Here is a 24,605-nt window from a genome sequence, read left to right on the forward strand (position 1 = left end):
CCTAACTCCTAGAGCTGTCCTGGTTCCTAACTCCTAGAGCTGTCCTGGTTCCTAACTCCTAGAGCTGTCCTGGTTCCTAACTCCTAGAGCTGTCCTGGTTCCTAACTCCTAGAGCTGTCCTGGTTCCTAACTCCTGCTGTCCTGGTTCCTAACTCCTAGAGCTGTCCTGGTTCCTAACTCCTAGAGCTGTCCTGGTTCCTAACTCCTAGAGCTGTCCTGGTTCCTAACTCCTAGAGCTGTCTGTGTTTCCTAACTCCTAGAGCTGTCTGTGTTTCCTAACTCCTAGAGCTGTCTGTGTTGTCTAACTCCTAGAGCTGTCTGTGTTGTCTAACTCCTAGAGCTGTTTGTGTTTCCTAACTCCTAGATCGGTCTGTGTTTCCTAAGTCCTAGAGCTGTCCTGGTTCCTAACTCCTAGAGCTGTCCTGGTTCCTAACTCCTAGAGCTGTCTGTGTTTCCTAACTCCTAGAGCTGTCTGTTTAACTCCTAGAGCTGTCTGTGTTGTCTAACTCCTAGAGCTGTTTGTGTTTCCTAACTCCTAGATCGGTCTGTGTTTCCTAACTCCTAGATCGGTCTGTGTTTCCTAACTCCTAGAGCTGTCTGTGTTTCCTAACTCCTAGAGCTGTCTGTGTTTAACTCCTAGAGCTGTCTGTGTTGTCTAACTCCTAGAGCTGTTTGTGTTGTCTAACTCCTAGAGCTGTTTGTGTTTCCTAACTCCTAGAGCTGTTTGTTTGTGTCTGTGTTGTCTAACTCCTAGAGCTGTTTGTGTTTCCTAACTCTAGAGCTGTCTGTGTTTCTAACTCCTAGAGCTGTTTGTGTTTCCTAACTCCTGCTGTCTTGTTTAACTCCTAGAGCTGTTTGTGTTTCCTAACTCCTAGAGCTGTTGTCTGTGCTGTCTTGTTTAACTCCTAGAGCTGTCTGTGTTGTTTCCTAACTCCTAGAGCTGTCTGTGTTGTCTAACTCCTAGAGCTGTCTGTGTTGTCTAACTCCTAGAGCTGTTTGTGTTTCCTAACTCCTAGAGCTGTTTGTGTTTCCTAACTCCTAGAGCTGTCTGTGTTTCCTAACTCCTAGAGCTGTCTGTGTTGTCTAACTCCTAGAGCTGTCTGTGTTTCTAACTCCTAGAGCTGTCTGTGTTGTCTAACTCCTAGAGCTGTCTGTGTTGTCTAACTCCTAGAGCTGTTTGTGTTTCCTAACTCCTAGAGCTGTCTGTGTTTCCTAACTCCTAGAGCTGTCTGTGTTGTCTAACTCCTAGAGCTGTTTGTGTTGTCTAACTCCTAGAGCTGTTTGTGTTTCCTAACTCCTAGAGCTGTCTGTGTTTTCTAACTCCTAGAGCTGTTTGTGTTTCCTAACTCCTAGAGCTGTCTGTGTTGTCTAACTCCTAGAGCTGTTTGTGTTTCCTAACTCCTAGAGCTGTCTGTGTTGTCTAACTCCTAGAGCTGTCTGTGTTTCTAACTCCTAGATCGGTCTGTGTTTCCTAACTCCTGGGTCGGTCTGTGTTGTCTAACCCTGCCAACTCCTATGGTCACACAAACAATAGGACCATAAGAGTTGTCAAGGCAGAACAAACAGGTCTGGGACCAGGCTTAACATTTTAAATGATTGTATTGTATAATTGTTAATAGCCATGCCTTCAATCCATAACTACCAATATGCCCACTGGAAGATCCCTGATGTACTTAGCTTTGATCTAATACTGTGGCTGTGCTTCAACCTGATCTATTATGTGTGATGTCGTGGTTCCTGTTCCTTTCAACCTGATCTATTATGTGTGACGTCGTGGTTCCTGTTCCTTTCAACCTGATCTATTATGTGTGATGTCGTGGTTCCTGTTCCTTTCAACCTGATCTATTATGTGTGATGTCGTGGTTCCTGTTCCTTTCAACCTGATCTATTATGTGTGATGTCGTGGTTCCTGTTCCTTTCAACCTGATCTATTATGTATGACGTCGTGGTTCCTGTTCCTTTAACACGTTCAACCTGATCTATTCTGGTTCGTTGTGTGACGTCGTGGTTCCTGTTCCGTTCAACCTGATCTATTTATGTGTGATGTCGTGGTTCCTGTTCCTTTCAACCTGATCTATTCTGGTTGTTGATGACGTCGTGGTTCCTGTTCCTTTCAACCTGATCTATTCTGGTTATGTGTGACGTCGTGGTTCCTGTTCCTTTCAACCTGATCTATTATGTATGACGTCGTGGTTCCTGTTCCGTTCAACCTGATCTATTCTGGTTCGTTGTGTGACGTCGTGGTTCCTGTTCCGTTCAACCTGATCTATTCTGGTTCGTTGTATGATGTCGTGGTTCCTGTTCCTTTCAACCTGATCTATTCTGGTTCGTTGTATGACGTCGTGGTTCCTGTTCCTTTAACACGTTCAACCTGATCTATTCTGGTTCGTTGTATGATGTCGTGGTTCCTGTTCCTTTCAACCTGATCTATTCTGGTTCGTTGTATGATGTCGTGGTTCCTGTTCCTTTCAACCTGATCTATTCTGGTTCGTTGTATGATGTCGTGGTTCCTGTTCCTTTCAACCTGATCTATTCTGGTTCGTTGTATGACGTCGTGGTTCCTGTTCCTTTAACATGAAAGCATGAGTAATTCAGAATGTGAGCTGAGGACAGTAGGGAAGGGGAATTGTCACAAATGGCAATCTGTTCCAGGCACTAGACAAGTCGTTGAGAACTGACCAATCAGAGGAGGTTTATCGCTGACCACTCCCACAACCTGGGGTCCTACAGTTATGAGCAGCACATGGAGCGACAGCCACAATCATCACTTATCCCACTGCTTTACACACACACACACACACACACACACACACACACACACACACACACACACACATTTCAAAGGTTAGGATTACTCACTGCATTTATGAGGCACTATGCTTCTCCTGGAAGATTAGTGCTTACGGCATACATGTGCAAGGCAGTTCACCGTGAAGAAGACGGTTTACTCAAGAGGAGGATTGGGGCACAGTGGGCCAGTCGCCATATACTGAGTCGGTGGGACTGAGGACCCGACGAGTCTCACCTGTATGGATATCAGGACGTCAACAGGGTAACTAAAGGAACATGTTGGTGACACAGAGGTGCAAGGTCACGCAGTTTACGATAACGAAGAAGACAGGCTGCCTGAGCATTCTCTGGTCAACTCTGTCCGCATGTTGAAAAGTACGTTAGAGAGAAGAAATTGGATGATACTGAGGAACCAAAGATCCCTTTCAGGCTAAATGAATCATGTCCAATTCAATTAAGGAACCCAGATCTCTTTTAACACCCTTTAAGTGCATTTGTTTGGGTGGGGGTGGGGGGGTACTCCCCAGGGAACACAGAACAGAGTCCAGTCCAGACATCACGTGTTGTACTGTATGTCTGTGTTTTGTTTCCTCATATAGTGCCTGTAGAGTATTTCAGGCTAATATACTGCCAACATGCATCTTAAGCCTCTTGACCGACCAGGTTGTTACTGTAAAACATCTATTGTTCTCAGAGACTTATCTAGCAATATATATATATATATATCATTTTTTTAACCTTTTACTTTACTAGGCAAGTCAGTTAAGAACAAATTCTTATTTATAATGACGGACCTAGGAACAGTGGGTTAACTGCCTTGTTCAGGGGCAGAACTGATTTTTACCTTGTCAGCTTGGGGGGGATTTGATCTCGCAACCTTTGGGTTACTAGTCCAACACTCTAACCACTAGGCTACCTGCCGTCCCTACACTCTAACCACTAGGCTACCTACCACCTCTACGCTCTAACCACTAGGCTACCTGCCATCCCTACGCTCTAACCACTAGGCTACCTGCCGTCCCTACACTCTAACCACTAGGCTACCTGCCATCCCTACACTCCAACCACTAGGCTACCTGCCGTCCCTACACTCTAACCACTAGGCTACCTGCCGTCCCTACACTCTAACCACTAGGCTACCTGCCGTCCCTACACTCTAACCACTAGGCTACCTACCACCTCTACACTCTAACCACTAGGCTACCTGCCATCCCTACACTCTAACCACTAGGCTACCTGCCGTCCCGACGCTCTAACCACTAGGCTACCTGCCTCCAACCACTAGGCTACCTGCCTCCAACCACTAGGCTACCTGCCGTCCCTAAGCTCTAACCACTAGGCTACCTGCCGTCCCTAAGCTCTAACCACTAGTCTACCTGCCGTCCCTACACTCTAACCACTAGGCTACCTACCGTCCCTACACTCTAACCACTAGGCTACCTGCCGTCCCTACACTCTAACCACTAGGCTACCCGCCGTCTCTACACTCTAACCACTAGGCTACCCTGCCGTCTCTACACTCTAACCACTAGGCTACCTGCCATCCCTACACTCTAACCACTAGGCTACCTACCACCTCTACACTCTAACCACTAGGCTACCTGCCATCCCTACACACTCTAACCACTAGGCTACCTGCCGTCCCTACGCTCTAACCACTAGGCTACCTTCCTCCAACCACTAGGCTACCTGCCGTCCCTAAGCTCTAACCACTAGGCTACCTGCCGTCCCTAGCTCTAACCACTAGTCTACCTGCCGTCCCTACACTCTAACCACTAGGCTACCCGTCCCTACACTCTAACCACTAGGCTACCTGCCATCCCTACACTCCAACCACTAGGCTACCTGCCGTCCCTCCTCTAACCACTAGGCTACCTGCCACCTCTACACTCCAACCACTAGGCTACCCTGCCGTCCCTACGCTCTAACCACTAGGCTACCTGCCCTACGCTCTAACCACTAGGCTACCTGCCGTCCCTAAGCTCTAACCACTAGGCTACCTGCCTCCTACGCTCTAACCACTAGGCTACCTGGCTAGCTTAACCACTAGGCTACCCGTCCCTAAGCTCTAACCACTAGGCTACCTGCCGTCCCTACACTCTAACCACTAGGCTACCTACCACCTCTACACTCTAACCACTAGGCTACCTGCCGTCCCTACGCTCTAACCACTAGGCTACCTGCCGTCCTAAGCTCTAACCACTAGGCTACCTGCCGTCCCAGCTCTAACCACTAACCACGCTCTAACCAGGCTACCTGCCGTCCCTAAGCTCTAACCACTAGGCTACCCTAGGTCCACTCTAACCACTAGGCTACCTGCCCTAAGCTCTAACCACTAGGCTACACTCTAACCACTAGGCTACCTGCCGTCCTAGCTCTAACCACTAGGCTACCTGCCGTCCCTAAGCTCTAACCACTAGGCTACCTGCCGTCCCTAAGCTCTAACCACTAGGCTACCTGCCGTCCCTACACTCTAACCACTAGGCTACCTGCCGTCCCTAAGCTCTAACCACTAGGCTACCTGCCGTCCCTACACTCTAACCACTAGGCTACCTACCACCTCTACACTCTAACCACTAGGCTACCTGCCATCCCTACACTCTAACCACTAGGCTACCTGCCGTCCCGACGCTCTAACCACTAGGCTACCTGCCTCCAACCACTAGGCTACCTGCCTCCAACCACTAGGCTACCTGCCGTCCCTAAGCTCTAACCACTAGGCTACCTGCCGTCCCTAAGCTCTAACCACTAGTCTACCTGCCGTCCCTACACTCTAACCACTAGGCTACCTGTCCCTACACTCTAACCACTAGGCTACCTGCCGTCCCTACACTCTAACCACTAGGCTACCCTGCCGTCTCTACACTCTAACCACTAGGCTACCCGCCGTCTCTACACTCTAACCACTAGGCTACCTGCCATCCCTACACTCTAACCACTAGGCTACCTACCACCTCTACACTCTAACCACTAGGCTACCTGCCATCCCTACACTCTAACCACTAGGCTACCTGCCGTCCCTACGCTCTAACCACTAGGCTACCTTCCTCCAACCACTAGGCTACCTGCCGTCCTAAGCTCTAACCACTAGGCTACCTGCCATTCCCTAAGCTCTAACCACTAGTCTACCTGCCGTCCCTACACTCTAACCACTAGGCTACCTACCGTCCCTACACTCTAACCACTAGGCTACCTGCCATCCCTACACTCCAACCACTAGGCTACCTGCCGTCCCTACGCTCTAACCACTAGGCTACCTGCCACCTCTACACTCCAACCACTAGGCTACCTGCCGTCCCTACGCTCTAACCACTAGGCTACCTACGCTCTAACCACTAGGCTACCTGCCGTCCCTAAGCTCTAACCACTAGGCTACCTGCCGTCCCCGCTCTAACCACTAGGCTACCTGCCGTCCCTAAGCTCTAACCACTAGGGCTAAGCTCTAACCACTAGGCTACCTGCCGTCCCTACGCTCTAACCACTAGGCTACCTGCCGTCCCTAAGCTCTAACCACTAGGCTACCTGCCGTCCATAAGCTCTAACCACTAGGCTACCTGCCACCCCTACACTCTAACCACTAGGCTACCTACCACCTCTACACTCTAACCACTAGGCTACCTGCCGTCCTACGCTCTAACCACTAGGCTACCTGCCGTCCCTAAGCTCTAACCACTAGGCTACCTGCCATCCCTACACTCCAACCACTAGGGTCCCTACACTCTAACCACTAGGCTACCTGCCGTCCCTACACTCTAACCACTAGGCTACCTGCCGTCCCTACACTCTAACCACTAGGCTACCTACCACCTCTACACTCTAACCACTAGGCTACCTGCCATCCCTACACTCTAACCACTAGGCTACCTGCCGTCCCGACGCTCTAACCACTAGGCTACCTCTCCAACCACTAGGCTACCTGCCTCCAACCACTATGGGCTACCTGCCGTCCCTAAGCTCTAACCACTAGGCTACCTGCCGTCCCTAAGCTCTAACCACTAGGTCCCTACACTCTAACCACTAGGCTACCTACCGTCCCTACACTCTAACCACTAGGCTACCTGCCGTCCCTACACTCTAACCACTAGGCTACCCGCCGTCTCTACACTCTAACCACTAGGCTACCCGCCGTCTCTACACTCTAACCACTAGGCTACCTGCCATCCCTACACTCTAACCACTAGGCTACCTACCACCTCTACACTCTAACCACTAGGCTACCTGCCATCCCTACACTCTAACCACTAGGCTACCTGCCGTCCCTACGCTCTAACCACTAGGCTACCTTCCTCCAACCACTAGGCTACCTGCCGTCCCTAAGCTCTAACCACTAGGCTACTAAGCTCTAACCACTAGTCTACCTGCCGTCCCCTACACTCTAACCACTAGGCTACCTACCGTCCCTACACTCCTAACCACTAGGCTACCTGCCATCCCTACACTCCAACCACTAGGCTACCTGCCGACCCTACGCTCTAACCACTAGGCTACCTGCCACCTCTACACTCCAACCACTAGGCTACCTGCCGTCCCTACGCTCTAACCACTAGGCTACCTGAGGGTCCCTACGCTCTAACCACTAGGCTAGGCTCTAACCACTAGGCTACCTGCCGTCCCTACGCTCTAACCACTAGGCTACCTGCCGTCCCTAAGCTTTAACCACTAGGCTACCTGCCGTCCCTAAGCTCTAACCACTAGGCTACCTGCCGTCCCTACACTCTAACCACTAGGCTACCTACCACCTCTACACTCTAACCACTAGGCTACCTGCCGTCCCTACGCTCTAACCACTAGGCTACCTGCCGTCCCTAAGCTCTAACCACTAGGCTACCTGCCGTCCCTAAGCTCTAACCACTAGGCTACCTGCCGTCCCTACGCTCTAACCACTAGGCTACCTGCCGTCCCTAAGCTCTAACCACTAGGCTACCTGCCGTCCCTAAGCTCTAACCACTAGGCTACCTGCCGTCCCTAAGCTCTAACCACTAGGCTACCTGCCGTCCCTACGCTCTAACCACTAGGCTACCTGCCGTCCCTAACTCTAACCACTAGGCTACCTGCCGTCCCTAAGCTCTAACCACTAGGCTACCTGCCGTCCCTACACTCTAACCACTAGGCTACCTGCCGTCCCTACACTCTAACCACTAGGCTACCTGCCGTCCCTAAGCTCTAACCACTAGGCTACCTGCCGTCCCTACACTCTAACCACTAGGCTACCTACCACCTCTACACTCTAACCACTAGGCTACCTGCCATCCCTACACTCTAACCACTAGGCTACCTGCCGTCCCGACGCTCTAACCACTAGGCTACCTGCCTCCAACCACTAGGCTACCTGCCGTCCCTAAGCTCTAACCACTAGGCTACCACTCTAACCACTAGTCTACCTGCCGTCCCTACACTCTAACCACTAGGCTACCTACCGTCCCTACACTCTAACCACTAGGCTACCTGCCGTCCCTACACTCTAACCACTAGGCTACCGCCGTCTCTACACTCTAACCACTAGGCTACCTGCCGTCTCTACACTCTAACCACTAGGCTACCTGCCATCCCTACACTCTAACCACTAGGCTACCTACCACCTCTACACTCTAACCACTAGGCTACCTGCCATCCCTACACTCTAACCACTAGGCTACCTGCCGTCCCTACGCTCTAACCACTAGGCTACCTCTCCAACCACTAGGCTACCTGCCGTCCCTAAGCTCTAACCACTAGGCTACCTGCCACCCCTACAGCTCTAACCACTAGTCTACCTGCCGTCCCTACACTCTAACCACTAGGCTACCTACCGTCCCTACACTCTAACCACTAGGCTACCTGCCATCCCTACACTCCAACCACTAGGCTACCTGCCGTCCCTACGCTCTAACCACTAGGCTACCTGCCAAGCTCCAACCACTAGGGCTCTAACCACTAGGCTACCTGCCGTCCCTACGCTCTAACCACTAGGCTACCTGCCACCCTACGCTCTAACCACTAGGCTACCTGCCACCTCTACACTCCAACCACTAGGCTACCTGCCGTCCCTACGCTCTAACCACTAGGCTACCTGCCGTCCCTACGCTCTAACCACTAGGCTACCTGCCGTCCCTAAGCTCTAACCACTAGGCTCTAACCACTAGGCTACCTGCCGTCCCTAAGCTCTAACCACTAGGCTACCTGCCGTCCCTAACTCTAACCACTGGGCTACCTGCCGTCCCTACGCTCTAACCACTAGGCTACCTGCCACCCTAAGCTCTAACCACTAGGCTACCTGCCGCCCTACACTCTAACCACTAGGCTACCTGCCGTCCCTACACTCTAACCACTAGGCTACCTACCACCTCTACACTCTAACCACTAGGCTACCTGCCGTCCTACACTCTAACCACTAGGCTACCTGCCGTCCCTACAGCTCTAACCACTAGGCTACCTGCCATCCCTACACTCAACCACTAGGCTACCCTGCCACCCCTACACTCTAACCACTAGGCTACCTGCCGTCCCTACACTCTAACCACAGGCTACCTGCCGTCCCTACACTCTAACCACTAGGCTACCTACCACCTCTACACTCTAACCACTAGGCTACCTGCCATCCCTACACTCTAACCACTAGGCTACCTGCCGTCCCGACGCTCTAACCACTAGGCTACCTGCCTCCAACCACTAGGCTACCTGCCTCCAACCACTAGGCTACCTGCCGTCCCTAAGCTCTAACCACTAGGCTACCTGCCGTCCCTAAGCTCTAACCACTAGTCTACCTGCCGTCCCTACACTCTAACCACTAGGCTACCTACCGTCCCTACACTCTAACCACTAGGCTACCTGCCGTCCCTACACTCTAACCACTAGGCTACCCGCCGTCTCTACACTCTAACCACTAGGCTACCCGCCGTCTCTACACTCTAACCACTAGGCTACCTGCCATCCCTACACTCTAACCACTAGGCTACCTACCACCTCTACACTCTAACCACTAGGCTACCTGCCATCCCTACACTCTAACCACTAGGCTACCTGCCGTCCCTACGCTCTAACCACTAGGCTACCTTCCTCCAACCACTAGGCTACCTGCCGTCCCTAAGCTCTAACCACTAGGCTACCTGCCGTCCCTAAGCTCTAACCACTAGTCTACCTGCCGTCCCTACACTCTAACCACTAGGCTACCTACCGTCCCTACACTCTAACCACTAGGCTACCTGCCATCCCTACACTCCAACCACTAGGCTACCTGCCGTCCCTACGCTCTAACCACTAGGCTACCTGCCACCTCTACACTCCAACCACTAGGCTACCTGCCGTCCCTACGCTCTAACCACTAGGCTACCTGCCGTCCCTACGCTCTAACCACTAGGCTACCTGCCGTCCCTAAGCTCTAACCACTAGGCTACCTGCCGTCCCTACGCTCTAACCACTAGGCTACCTGCCGTCCCTAAGCTTTAACCACTAGGCTACCTGCCGTCCCTAAGCTCTAACCACTAGGCTACCTGCCGTCCCTACACTCTAACCACTAGGCTACCTACCACCTCTACACTCTAACCACTAGGCTACCTGCCGTCCCTACGCTCTAACCACTAGGCTACCTGCCGTCCCTAAGCTCTAACCACTAGGCTACCTGCCGTCCCTACGCTCTAACCACTAGGCTACCAGTCCCTAAGCTCTAACCACTAGGCTACCTGCCGTCCTGCTCTAACCACTAGGCTACCTGCCGTCCCTAAGCTCTAACCACTAGGCTACCTGCCGTCCCTACACTCTAACCACTAGGCTACCTGCCGTCCCTACACTCTAACCACTAGGCTACCTGCCGTCCCTACACTCTAACCACTAGGCTACCTACCACCTCTACACTCTAACCACTAGGCTACCTGCCATCCCTACACTCTAACCACTAGGCTACCTGCCGTCCCGACGCTCTAACCACTAGGCTACCTGCTCTCCAACCACTAGGCTACCTGCCGTCCCTAGCTCTAACCACTAGGCTACCTGCCACCACCCTACACTCTAACCACTAGTCTACCTGCCGTCCCTACACTCTAACCACTAGGCTACCCGTCCCTACACTCTAACCACTAGGCTACCTGCCGTCTCTACCTCCAACCACTAGGCTACCCGCCGTCTCTACACTCTAACCACTAGGCTACCTGCCATCCCTACACTCTAACCACTAGGCTACCTACCACCTCTACACTCTAACCACTAGGCTACCTGCCATCCCTACACTCTAACCAGGCTAGGCTACCCCTGCCCCTACGCTCTAACCACTAGGCTACCTTCCTCCAACCACTAGGCTACCTGCCGTCCCTAAGCTCTAACCACTAGGCTACCTGCCGTCCCCTAAGCTCTAACCACTAGTCTACCTGCCGTCCCTACACTCTAACCACTAGGCTACCTACCGTCCCTACACTCTAACCACTAGGCTACCTGCCATCCCTACACTAACCCAACCACTAGGCTACCTGCCGTCCCTACGCTCTAACCACTAGGCTACCTGCCACCTCTACACTCCAACCACTAGGCTACCTGCCGTCCCTACGCTCTAACCACTAGGGTCCCTACGCTCTAACCACTAGGCTACCTGCCGTCCCTAAGCTCTAACCACTAGGCTACCTGCCGTCCCTACGCTCTAACCACTAGGCTACCTGCCGTCCCTAAGCTCTAACCACTAGGCTACCTGCCGTCCCTAAGCTCTAACCACTAGGCTACCTGCCGTCCCTACGCTCTAACCACTAGGCTACCTGCCGTCCCTAAGCTCTAACCACTAGGCTACGTCCATAAGCTCTAACCACTAGGCTACCTGCCGTCCCTACACTCTAACCACTAGGCTACCTACCACCTCTACACTCTAACCACTAGGGCTAGGCTCTAACCACTAGGCTGCCTGCCGTCCCTACGCTCTAACCACTAGGCTACCTGCCGTCCCTAAGCTCTAACCACTAGGCTACCTAAGCTCTAACCACTAGGCCCTACGCTCTAACCACTAGGCTACCTGCCGTCCCTAAGCTCTAACCACTAGGCTACCTGCCGTCCCTAAGCTCTAACCACTAGGCTACCTGCCGTCCCTAAGCTCTAACCACTAGGCTACCTGCCGTCCCTACGCTCTAACACAGGCTAGGCTACTCTAACCACTGGGTCCCTAAGCTCTAACCACTAGGCTACCTGCCGTCCCTAAGCTCTAACCACTAGGCTACCTGCCGTCCCTACACTCTAACCACTAGGCTACCTGCCGTCCCTACACTCTAACCACTAGGCTACCTGCCGTCCCTAAGCTCTAACCACTAGGCTACCTGCCGTCCCTACACTCTAACCACTAGGCTACCTACCACCTCTACACTCTAACCACTAGGCTACCTGCAGTCCCTACGCTCTAACCACTAGGCTACCTGCAGTCCCTACGCTCTAACCACTAGGCTACCTGCCGTCCCTACGCTCTAACCACTAGGCTTCCTGCCGTCCCTAGGCTCTAACCACTAGGCTACCTGCCGTCCCTACGCTCTAACCACTAGGCTACCTGCTCTAACCACTAGGCTACCTGCCTAACCACTAGGCACTCTAACCACTAGGCTCCCTGCCTCTAACCACTAGGCTACCTGCCGTCCCTACGCTCTAACCACTAGGCTACCTGCAGTCCCTACGCTCTAACCACTAGGCTACCTGCAGTCCCTACGCTCTAACCACTAGGCTACCTGCCGTCCCTACGCTCTAACCACTAGGCTACCTGCCGTCCCTACGCTCTAACCACTAGGCTACCTGCCGTCCCTACACTCTAACCACTAGGCTCCCTGCCTCTAACCACTAGGCTACCTGCCATCCCTACGCTCTAACCACTAGGCTACCTGCCGTCCCTACGCTCTAACCACTAGGCTACCTGCAGTCCCTACGCTCTAACCACTAGGCTACCTGCCGTCCCTACGCTCTAACCATTAGGCTACCTGCCGTCCCTAAGCTCTAACCACTAGGCTACCTGCCATCCCTACGCTCTAACCACTAGGCTACCTGCCGTCCCTAAGCTCTAACCACTAGGCTACCTGCCGTCCCTAAGCTCTAACCACTAGGCTCACTGCCTCTAACCACTAGGCTCCCTGCCTCTAACCACTAGATTACCTGCCTCTAACCACTAGGCTACCTGCCGTCCCTAAGCTCTAACCACTAGGCTACCTGCCATCCCTAAGCTCTAACCACTAGGCTACCTGCCATCCCCACGCTCTAACCACTAGGCTACCTGCCGTCCCTACGCTCTAACCATTAGGCTACCTGCCGTCCCTAAGCTCTAACCACTAGGCTACCTGCCATCCCTACGCTCTAACCACTAGGCTACCTGCCGTCCCTAAGCTCTAACCACTAGGCTCACTGCCTCTAACCACTAGGCTCCCTGCCTCTAACCACTAGGCTCCCTGCCTCTAACCACTAGACTACCTGCCTCTAACCACTAGGCTCCCTGCCTCTAACCACTAGACTACCTGCCTCTAACCACTAGGCTACCTGCCGTCCCTAAGCTCTAACCACTAGGCTACCTGCCGTCCCTAAGCTCTAACCACTAGGCTACCTGCCGTCCCCACTCTCTAACCACTAGGCTACCTGCCGTCCCTACGCTCTAACCACTAGGCTGCCTGCCGTCCCTACGCTCTAACCACTAGGCTGCCTGCCGTCCCTACACTCTAACCACTAGGCTACCTGCCGTCCCTACGCTCAAACCACTAGGCTACCTGCCGTCCCAAATTAATGAGGAATGCTATTCCAACATTCTTGAAGGAGTTCCCACATATGCTGAGCACTTGTTGGCTGCTTTTCCTTCACTCTGCGGTCCAACTCATCCCAAACCATCTCAATTGGGTTGATGTCGGGTGATTGTGGAGGCCAGGTCATCTGATGCAGCACTCCATCACTCTCCTTCACTCTCCTCTGGAATCAGTTCAATTGCTCTGGCCGGTGCGAAAAAATGATTCACTTCAGGACAAAAGTTTAAGACATTTTGTTGGTTACTACACGATTCCATACGTGTTATTTCATAGTTTTGATGTCTTCACTATTATTCTACAATGTAAGAAAATAGTAAAATTAAGAAAAATCCTGGAATGAGTGAGGTGTGCTAACACCCTTGACCGGTAGTGTGTGTAAATATATAATATATAGTATAATATATATATATATATATACATATTATATATATAAAATATATATACATATTATATATTTACACACACTACCGGTCAAGGGTGTTAGCACACCTCACTCATTATATATATATAATATATATATATAATATATATATATTTTTTTATATATTATATAATATATATATATATATATATATGGAAAGTACTAATGTTACTGTCTCCACTACAACAACAAAAATACTTCAATACATGTAATTTTTTCCTTGAAACATTTAATTTAAATAGTGTAGAATTCCATTCATTCCTATGGTGGACTGCTTCTTGGTAGTACCAATAATGGCCGACCGATGGCTTCGAAGCCTCTCATTGGCCAATACATAGCATCAGCAATCCATGGTTTCTATCATTGACACTAACCGCCAATTAGAGGTTTCACGGGTCCACCCAAATACCTGAGAACCGACCCGGGACCCGAGTGGGCCTGGGTTCAAAATGCTAACTTTTTCCTCGAGGTCAGGTCTGTAAGTCATCGGATCTTGGGTCTATGTAACTTTAAATGATAGACCTGACCACAGCTCTGTATATGTTTATGTTATGCTAATAAGGATAATTTATTGACTTATAGAAGGCCTAGCCAACATTTTAAAGACGGTTTTGTTAACCAGAAGACCAACGTGGCTGATAAACATATCATTTTTTTGTCACTCTGGTCCAATTGGGCCTGGTCTAGGTTTGGTTGTCGTTTGGTCCTTGCGGGTTTGGTTGTTCTCGGGTCCGTCCGGGTCCCCTATTTTTATTTTTTATGATTGGGTGTGGGTCTGATTGTCCTCAGGTCCTAAAAGCTCTTCTCTGCTCTTTGGACCTGAAGATCTCTTGCCCCAATCAATAGTAGAGAAATGCAAACTGATCTTAGATCAAGGACCACTACTCCAAAATATCACCTAGTCCTTGCCATTCGGGTTCCTTGGGAAGTCCAACTCTCACGTCACCCTATTGAAGTTGACATTTAAACCGGTAAGGGTTTAGGGTAGGGACGTCCCGCGTATCCCTGATAACACTAACTAATATGACAGGCAGAATCCCTAGCTGAGCTGCGTCTGTGACGGTCGGGTCTGATAGGCTGGTTGGACAACACCACGGCTGCTATAGCGGAGGCTCCGGAAGGAAGGTTCTACAGTCCACGGTAGCCAGGCTACACCACGGACCTACCGTTTTGCGCAATACCGAACCGACAGACCGAGAGAGAGAGCTTTACCATACATTTTTGTACCGGATACAGTTTCTATTCTGTTGTCGTTAAACCGATTGGAAGACGTGTTGTCTGGTATGTGAATATATATATATTTTTTACGTGTGAAGGCGATGCTTCCCTGATTTCTCCCCGATCATTATAACTAGCGGACTTCGTTTTCTGTTTTGCAGAACCAGTCATGCGGTATAGCCAAAAATGACATTCAATATGTTTATTTCGTGTTGGTCGTAACCTTTTCTGGCGCGTCTGTCTGTTACATTGTAAACGTTAATAACGATATAGCTTGTCTAAAACGATGTTAGCAGTCTGCCGGACTAGATCATTTTATTTACGAAGCGAATATCTGTGCCTTTATGTTAACGTTACGACAAGCCTGCACTCATAAAACAGTCTAACCTGATACTTCATCATATCATTTTACCGATCAAAAATACATGTTTAGCCAACGCTGGCAGGAAAACCTCTTGTTTTGAGGCAATGAATTCATCATGGATGTCAACTACCGAAAACGTCGAGTCAGCTATTGTCTTGACTCGTGATTGAATCTCTTTCCATCCGACTGTATGTTTTATTTGCTAGACGGTTTGATAAGAAAACCCCTCTGCACCGTCATGTGTCTCATTTCCAAACCATTTGACTGTTATTGATCTGCAATGCGGTGGGAGTGGTTTCCAATGTGGAATCTCTTTTTTGTCGGCTACGTTGTGTAGCCAACCTTAGTATCACAGCACCCTATTCTCTACACAGGTCGCAGTCTTGACTTTGACCCCGCCGTTACAAGATGCATAGCTAAGCAATGCTAACATTATGTTGTTTTGTGTTGTTGCCAATGCTTTGCGAAAGGTGCTACAAAGGCGTTGTCAGCATGTTTTCCAATCATTATTAGCTGGAAGAAGGAGGCATCTTAGGTCACGTGTCCTTCTACTGTCGCGTCTGGATGGAAGAGCAGGTAACTCTCTCCCAGCGGTCTGCGGGTATAACACCGACCTAATGCTATTACTCATATCATGAATCGTGTAGCATGGCGGTTGATTAAATCAGCCACAGTAACAGGCTAGTTTATCATACTATCAGATGTGATATCATGGTACATTTTGAAGTCTTACAAGCCCTTGAGTAGCATAATATGTTGCTGGTATAGTAGATAGTCGGACATTACTGTGAGTGCAGTTGGAGAACCCGTCTAGAGCACCAGTAGACCGTAACAATATGTCTCTGGTACAGGCTAGTCAAGACGGACATAGATACAACACAGACCTGAACAACCCCTGCGACGGTCTGCAGTAGGATGTTGTAGCCTACTGCGTCTCCCTGGTACACTGCATGTAGTTAGATGTTAGCTAGATTACTCGTTGGTTATCACTGCATTGTCGGAACTAGAAGCACAAGCATTTCGCTACACTCGCATTAACATCTGCTAACCATGTGTATGTGACAAATAACGATTGGATTTGTAGTAGGACCCATTCGGAAGTACGATATACACTAGGCCTGATATTTTCTGAAGGTCTGAAATATCCTAATATCTCCCTGGTACAGTAGTCAGACATTACATGTGATTTAGAGATTAGCGTTCCAGTTAATCCCGTCAAGAGGTGTGGTCCATCTGTACTCTATTAAATCTACTAATCCACATCTCAGCCACACCAAGTAGACGTTAACATCACTTTGTTGGTTAGTTGTGTTTTCCACAATCTTTGACATTTTTAAAGTACTCACGGAGTTGTAATATATCTATGGTGAAATGGCATCTGTTTTGAGAAAGAAACTAAACAAATGTACGGTCGTTTTTGTTCATAGAATTCTTCATCTATTTGTGGAGAAGAAGAACAACAAGATGACTTGGGAAGTTTCAGAGATGGGAAGAGGGATGAGAGTGGTGGAGAGAGGGATGAGAGTGGTGGAGAGAGGGATGAGAGTGGTGGAGAGAGGGATCAGAATGGTGGAGAGAGGGATGAGAGTGGTGGAGGGAGGGATGAGAGTGGTGGAGAGAGGGGTGAAGGGAGGGTGGAGAGAGGGATGAGAGTGCTGGAGAGCAGGGAGGGTGGAGAGAGGGATGAGAGTGCTGGAGAGCAGGATGAGAGTGATGGAGAGGAGAGATATTGGGTCCAGCTGTGGATCTGTAGTTCTGGGTAACAGAGCACACACACAGGAGCACAGATGGCATGTCCTCCTCAATCTGTACAGCAGGCCCCTGTCCAACGGTGTGCATTACAAAGCAATTTACAAATCAACATTCAATTCCTCCTAGAACACTTTGTCCAGAACGTCATGTTGGCTACAGTATGTGATGTCTTGGGTTCTGATTTGTTCTTATGTACAGTTCCTACAGAAAGGATTCATACCCCTGGACAAATGTTGTGTTAAGTCTGAATTGAAAATGGATTAAATGTAGATTTAGTTGTCACTGGCTTACAAACAATACCACATAATGTCAAAGTGGAATAATGCAAAAAAAAAAAAAAAGTATGTTCTACGAATTAATTACAAATGGAAAAGCTGAAATGTCTTGTGTCAATAAGTATTCGACCTCTTTGTTACGGCAAGCTTAAATTAGTTCAGGAGTAAAAATGTGCTTAACAAGTCACATAAGTTGCATGGACTCGCTCTGTGTGCAATGATTGTGTTTAACATGATTTCTGAATGACTACCTCATCTCTGTACCCCCACACATTACAATTACTGTATCGGTCAGTGCATTTCAACCACAAAGACCTCACTAAGAAGGGCACCTATTGGTAGATGGGTCAACGATGTTGTAGTTACTCCACAATACTAACCTTAATTGACAGAGTCAAACAAAGGAAAACCATTTTCAGGTCTCTGCCATAGATTTTCAAGTTGATTAAAGTCAGAACTGTAACTCAGCCACTCAGGAACATTCACTGTCTTCTTGGTGAGCAACTACAGTGTGCATTTGGTATCTCCCAGTGTCTGGTTGAAAGCAGACTGAACCAGGTTTTCCTCAAGGATTTTTGCCTGTGCTTAGCTGCATTCCATTAATTGTTTTATCCTGAAACACTCCCCAGTCCTTAACAATTACAAGCATACCCATAACATGATGCAGCCACCACTATGCTTGAAAATATGGAGAGTGGGTAGCGTCCTCTGGTTGTTTAATCAAACTTCAATCATAATGGAGGAAGCTTCATTTAAAACCACTTAGAATGTATCTTCTACCACCCTAAGGTTATGCACAACCGATAAAGCAAATATCTAACTTTATTTTGTATTTTTCAAAAGCATCAAATACAGTCAATGTGAAAAATATTGTGATATGATGTTTTGGAGATATCACCCAGCCATAATTTAGGATCTATTTAATGAATCTGGTGATCTTAATGCATCCTGAATCACTCCAGTCCAACTCTAGCCTTAATAAACACATGTTCTGGAGTCACACCCAGTCCAACTCCAGGATAGAAACAGTAATAATGTCTCCCAAATGGCACCCTATTCCCTACGTAGTGCACTACTACCCTATGGGCCCTGGTCTAAAGTAGTGCACTACTGCCCTATAGACCCTGGTCTAAAGTAGTGCACTACTGCCCTATAGACCCTGGTCTAAAGTAGTGCACTACTGCCCTATAGACCCTGGTCTAAAGTAGTGCACTACTGCCCTATAGACCCTGGTCTAAAGTAGTGCACTATTAGGGAATAGGGTGCCATTTGGGATGCAAGCCTAAAGAAACAAGCTGCTTATGGCTTTGAAAGGGTTTATTTCTGTTATATGAAAACAAGGCTGGATTTATAACGAAATCAAATCAACATTATCCAAAATCCTTTAAAAATAAATAATCTTCTCTCCTCTGAGTGAGCGGGTAGTGTATTGTTGTGGGTTGGCAGAGCCTGGATTGGCATCTCATTGTAATCCTATTCCCAGCTCAGTCGCCTCGTAAACGCAGCCAAGAGAGAAGGGTAAGAGAAGGTAGATTCTATCGTACACACAAGCTACAGTGAAACAACAAATCCTTAGTTGGGACCAAGAGTTTGACGACGGGTGAACAGTGTTCCCTCCTTGTTGGACTTTCTCTTGTAACGGATAACATAACAATGACCTCACAGCTGTTCCCTGTTCGGTGTTTTTCACTATGCAGTTACTAAATGTCCCATTTACAACCGTCCGCTATCTATTCAGAGTATTTGCAGCCTGTACTTCCCTTATTGGCTGTGGGATCCTGGGGGCTCTCTATTACCATGTCTGTGGGTAAGAGCCCCAAGCCTGCAGGAGGAAGCACTGTGTTAAATCTCTCTCTCTCTGTGGGTAAGAGCCCCAAGCCTGAAGCCCTAGATATCCCAGGATGAAGCACTGTGTTTTAAATAGCTGGTCATGGCCCTCCCAGATATGTCAAACATCCATACTATGCACCTCTAGGTACTCCACATAGTCTACAGAGGCCTGCCAGCGTGGTCTGGCCGTCCCTAGGTGACCAGGATGGTCTGGCCGTCCCTAGATAACCAGGATGGTCTGGCCGTCCCTAGGTAACCAGGGTGGTCTGGCCGTCCCTAGGTAACCAGGATGGTCTGGCCGTCCCTAGATAACCAGGATGGTCTGGCCGTCCCTAGGTAACCAGGGTGGTCTGGCCGTCCCTAGGTAACCAGGGTGGTCTGGCCGTCCCTAGGTAACCAGGGTGGTCTGGCCGTCCCTAGGTAACCAGGGTGGTCTGGCCGTCCCTAGGTAACCAGGGTGGTCTGGCCGTCCCTAGGTAACCAGGGTGGTCTGGCCGTCCCTAGGTAACCAGGGTGGTCTGGCCGTCCCTAGGTAACCAGGGTGGTCTGGCCGTCCCTAGGTAACCAGGGTGGCCTGGCCGTCCCTAGGTAACCAGGGTGGCCTGGCCGTCCCTAGGTAACCAGGGTGGCCTGGCCGTCCCTAGGTAACCAGGGTGGCCTGGCCGTCCCTAGGTAACCAGGGTGGTCTGGCCGTCCCTAGGTAACCAGGGTGGTCTGGCCGTCCCTAGGTAACCAGGATGGTGATCAGAGAGATGTTTCTGTTTCCTCCTCTTAATGTGGTGATGGTTTCCCAGTTGAAAGGTTTGTCACTTGCCCATTATTAGTCGGTTACTCTATCCATGCACCTCGTGGTTACTCTATCCATGCACCTCGTGGTTACTCTATCCATGCACCTCGTGGTTACTCTATCCATGCACCTCGTGGTTACTCTACCCATGCACCTCGTGGTTACTCTACCCATGCACCTCGTGGTTACTCTATCCATGCACCTCGTGGTTACTCTATCCATGCACCTCGTGGTTACTCTATCCATGCACCTCGTGGTTACTCTATCCATGCACCTCGTGGTTACTCTATCCATGCACCTCGTGGTTACTCTATCCATGCACCTCGTGGTTACTCTATCCATGCACCTCGTGGTTACTCTATCCATGCACCTCGTGGTTACTCTATCCATGCACCTCATTAATTTTTGTATTATTATTTTTTAAACGTTATTTAACTAGGCAAGTCAGACTTCTTATTTACAATGACGGCCTAGGAACAGTGGGTTAACTGGTCTAGGAACAGTGGGTTAACCGGTCTAGGAACAGTGGGTTAACCGGTCTAGGAACAGTGGGTTAACCGGTCTAGGAACAGTGGGTTAACCGGTCTAGGAACAGTGGGTTAACCGGTCTAGGAACAGTGGGTTAACGGGCCTAGGAACAGTGGGTTAACCGGTCTAGGAACAGTGGGTTAACCGGTCTAGGAACAGTGGGTTAAGTGGTTAACTGGTCTAGGAACAGTGGGTTAACTGGTCTAGGAACAGTGGGTTAACTGGTCTAGGAACAGTGGGTTAACTGGTCTAGGAACAGTGGGTTAACTGGCCTAGGAACAGTGGGTTAACTGGTCTAGGAACAGTGGGTTAACTGGTCTAGGAACAGTGGGTTAACTGGTCTGGGAACAGTGGGTTATCTGGTCTGGGAACAGTGGGTTATCTGGTCTGGGAACAGTGGGTTATCTGGTCTGGGAACAGTGGGTTAACTGGTCTGGGAACAGTGGGTTAACTGGTCTAGGAACAGTGGGTTAACTGGTCTAGGAACAGTGGGTTAACTGGTCTAGGAACAGTGGGTTAACTGGTCTAGGAACAGTGGGTTAACTGGTCTAGGAACAGTGGGTTAACGGGTTTAGGAACAGTGGGTTAAGTGGCCTAGGAACAGTGGGTTAAGTGGCCTAGGAACAGTGGGTTAACTGGCCTAGGAACAGTGGGTTAACTGGCCTAGGAACAGTGGGTTAACTGGCCTAGGAACAGTGGGTTAACTGGCCTAGGAACAGTGGGTTAACTGGCCTAGGAACAGTGGGTTAACTGGTCTAGGAACAGTGGGTTAACGGGCCTAGGAACAGTGGGTTAACGGGTCTAGGAACAGTGGGTTAACGGGTCTAGGAACAGTGGGTTAACTGGCCTAGGAACAGTGGGTTAACTGGCCTAGGAACAGTGGGTTAACTGGCTTAGGAACAGTGGGTTAACTGGTTTAGGAACAGTGGGTTAACTGGTTTAGGAACAGTGGGTTAACTGGCCTAGGAACAGTGGGTTAACTGGCCTAGGAACAGTGGGTTAACTGGTTTAGGAACAGTGGGTTAACTGGCCTAGGAACAGTGGGTTAACGGGCCTAGGAACAGTGGGTTAACGGGCCTAGGAACAGTGGGTTAACTGGCCTAGGAACAGTGGGTTAACTGGCCTAGGAACAGTGGGTTAACTGGCCTAGGAACAGTGGGTTAACTGGCCTAGGAACAGTGGGTTAACTGGTCTAGGAACAGTGGGTTAACTGGTTTAGGAACAGTGGGTTAACTGGTTTAGGAACAGTGGGTTAACTGGTCTAGGAACAGTGGGTTAACTGGTCTAGGAACAGTGGGTTAACTGGTCTAGGAACAGTGGGTTAACGGGCCTAGGAACAGTGGGTTAACTGGTCTAGGAACAGTGGGTTAACTGGTCTAGGAACAGTGGGTTAACTGGTCTAGGAACAGTGGGTTAACTGGTCTAGGAACAGTGGGTTAACTGGTCTAGGAACAGTGGGTTAACTGCCTTGTTCAGAGGCAGAACGACAGATTTTTTTTTTAACCTTTTTACCAACTCTGGGATTCGATCTTGCAGCCTTTGGTTTACTAGTCCAATGCTCTAACCACTAGGCTACCCTGCCACCTAGTTGATGGGTGTCACTGTGAGGTAGGAGCAGTAGACTGAACGCTTAAAAAAATAATGGAAGACTGACTTGAATTGTGAGGATAACCACAATTCTATTCTTAGTTATGATCTAAAACTATTGGTTTTCTAACCCAAAGTTGCAAAGAAAGTGTTATATTTAATAAACACAAGAGCCCGGCAAAATGGATAAAAGTGTGGTGGTATAGCAGGAACAGCAGCATCTAGTGCTCAAAACATGGTACTTTCACATGACTTTATGCTGAATAATACAAGCCACTTCAATTACTAATTTCTCTGAACAGGAAAAAAAATGTATATTCACAGGGAATACATTACATAGTATGGAAGCAATACTCCAAAGCATCATACTACTTGTCAAACAGAGCACTTCTACTTTATTCTGGTTGTTGGGGTGGGATTGGCATGGTCCGTGGGCGACCTTTTTATTGTTTGGGGTGGGATTCCTCATGTCTTACTCATTGGTAGGAAAAAACGTTTAGTCCAAATCGGATGTTGAGTACTATGTTTATTGAATATTATATGAATCCTATACATTTAAAATGGGTACACTCAATTAGCCAACTTTCTCAGAGAACATTTTATTTAAACAGAATAATGTTTCAGGAATACCTGTTTCTAACTACAAAAAACAATTTCCTAACCACCTGAGATCGGGTGTGTGTCATCATGGCTTGCTGAAATGACATGGAACGACTCCTAGTTGACTAAATCTAAATCCTCTCTTCCGCCTCCTCTTTCAATCTGTTCCAGTGTGATTCGCCATGACGACTGAATCAGGAGCCGACTCTGAGCCCAAGCAGCAGGGGAAAGGAGGGAAGGAGAAAGGAGGGAAGGAGAAAGGAGGGAAGGAGAAGACAGCGGAACACTTCCCAGCCGCCGCGGGACACAGCACACCTGCCAGGAATAACCAGGTGAGACTTCGTAGCTACTGATTTGTTAAGTCACCTGACAGTACAGTGTAGTAGGAGGTCACAGTGTAGTAGGAGGTCACAGTGTAGTAGGAGGTCACAGTGTAGTAGGAGGTCACAGTGTAGTAGGAGGTCACAGTGTAGTAGGAGGTCCTTTAGTCACCTGACAGTACAGTATAGTAGGAGGTCCTTTAGTCACCTGACAGTACAGTGTAGTAGGAGGTCACAGTGTAGTAGGAGGTCACAGTGTAGTAGGAGGTCACAGTGTAGTAGGAGGTCACAGTGTAGTAGGAGGTCACAGTGTAGTAGGAGGTCACAGTGTAGTAGGAGGTCACAGTGTAGTAGGAGGTCACAGTGTAGTAGGAGGTCACAGTGTAGTAGGGGGTCACAGTGTAGTAGGGGGTCACAGTGTAGTAGGGGTCACAGTGTAGTAGGGGGTCACAGTGTAGTAGGGGTCACAGTGTAGTAGGTCACAGTGTAGTAGGAGGTCACAGTGTAGTAGGAGTTCACAGTGTAGTAGGAGTTCAGCAGTGTTTAGTAGGAGGTCACAGTGTAGTAGGGGGTCACAGTGTAGTAGGAGGTCACAGTGCTGAGCAGGTGGTTTAGTCACCTGACAGTACAGTGTAGTAGGAGGTCCACAGTAGTCACCTGACAGGTCACAGTATAGTAGGGGTCACAGTGCTGAGCAGGTGGTTTAGTCACCTGACATTACAGGGGGTATAGTAGGAGGTCACAGTATAGTAGGGTCACAGTAGTAGTAGTGCTGAGGGGTCACAGTGTAGTAGGAGGTCACAGTGTAGTAGGAGGTCACAGTGTAGTAGGGGGTCACAGTGTAGTAGGGGGTCACAGTGTAGTAGGGGTCAGTGTAGTAGGAGGTCACAGTGTAGTAGGAGGTCACAGTGTAGTAGGAGGTCACAGTATAGTAGGAGTTCACAGTATAGTAGGAGGAGGTCAGGTGGTTTAGTACCTAGTAGGAGTTCACAGTATAGCAGGTGGTTTAGTCACCTGCTGAGCAGGTGGTTTAGTCACCTGACATCACAGTATAGTAGGAGGTCACAGTATAGTAGGAGGTCACAGTATAGTAGAGTTCACAGTAGTAGGGGTCACAGTGTAGTAGGAGGTCACAGTGTAGTAGGAGGAGGTCACAGTGTAGTAGGAGGTCACAGTGTAGTAGGAGGTCACAGTGTAGTGTCACAGTGTAGTAGGGGTCACAGTGTAGTAGGGGGTCACAGTGTAGTAGGGGTCACAGTGTAGTAGGGGGTCACAGTGTAGTAGGAGGTCACAGTGTAGTAGGAGGTCACAGTGTAGTAGGAGGTCACAGTGTAGTAGGAGGTCACGGTGTAGTAGGAGGTCACAGTGTAGTAGGAGGTCCTTTAGTCACCTGACAGTACAGTATAGTAGGAGGT

The 24,605-nt window shown here is 49.4% G+C and overlaps 1 protein-coding gene across 14 annotated transcripts in view; it reads left to right on the top strand.

Annotated features, from left to right (window-relative positions):
* The first annotated feature begins 15,040 nt into the window (after positions 1–15,040).
* epb41l3b (erythrocyte membrane protein band 4.1-like 3b) overlaps positions 15,041–24,605 on the top strand; it is a 114,960-nt gene continuing 105,395 nt past the window's right edge. For 6 of the 14 annotated variants that reach the window (XM_065005981.1, XM_065005979.1, XM_065005977.1 and 3 more), the window contains exons 1-2: positions 15,045–15,210; positions 23,042–23,202. In XM_065005981.1, coding sequence (XP_064862053.1) covers positions 23,053–23,202 — 150 coding nt within the window. In that variant the 5' untranslated portion in view covers positions 15,045–15,210; positions 23,042–23,052. Of the gene's footprint in view, positions 15,211–15,981; positions 16,088–23,041; positions 23,203–24,605 lie in introns of all 14 variants that reach the window. The other 8 variants (XM_065005969.1, XM_065005973.1, XM_065005972.1 and 5 more) reach the window with 5 other exon arrangements.

Source organism: Oncorhynchus nerka, linkage group LG20, assembly GCF_034236695.1.
Source record: "Oncorhynchus nerka isolate Pitt River linkage group LG20, Oner_Uvic_2.0, whole genome shotgun sequence".
Lineage (NCBI taxonomy): Eukaryota > Metazoa > Chordata > Actinopteri > Salmoniformes > Salmonidae > Oncorhynchus > Oncorhynchus nerka.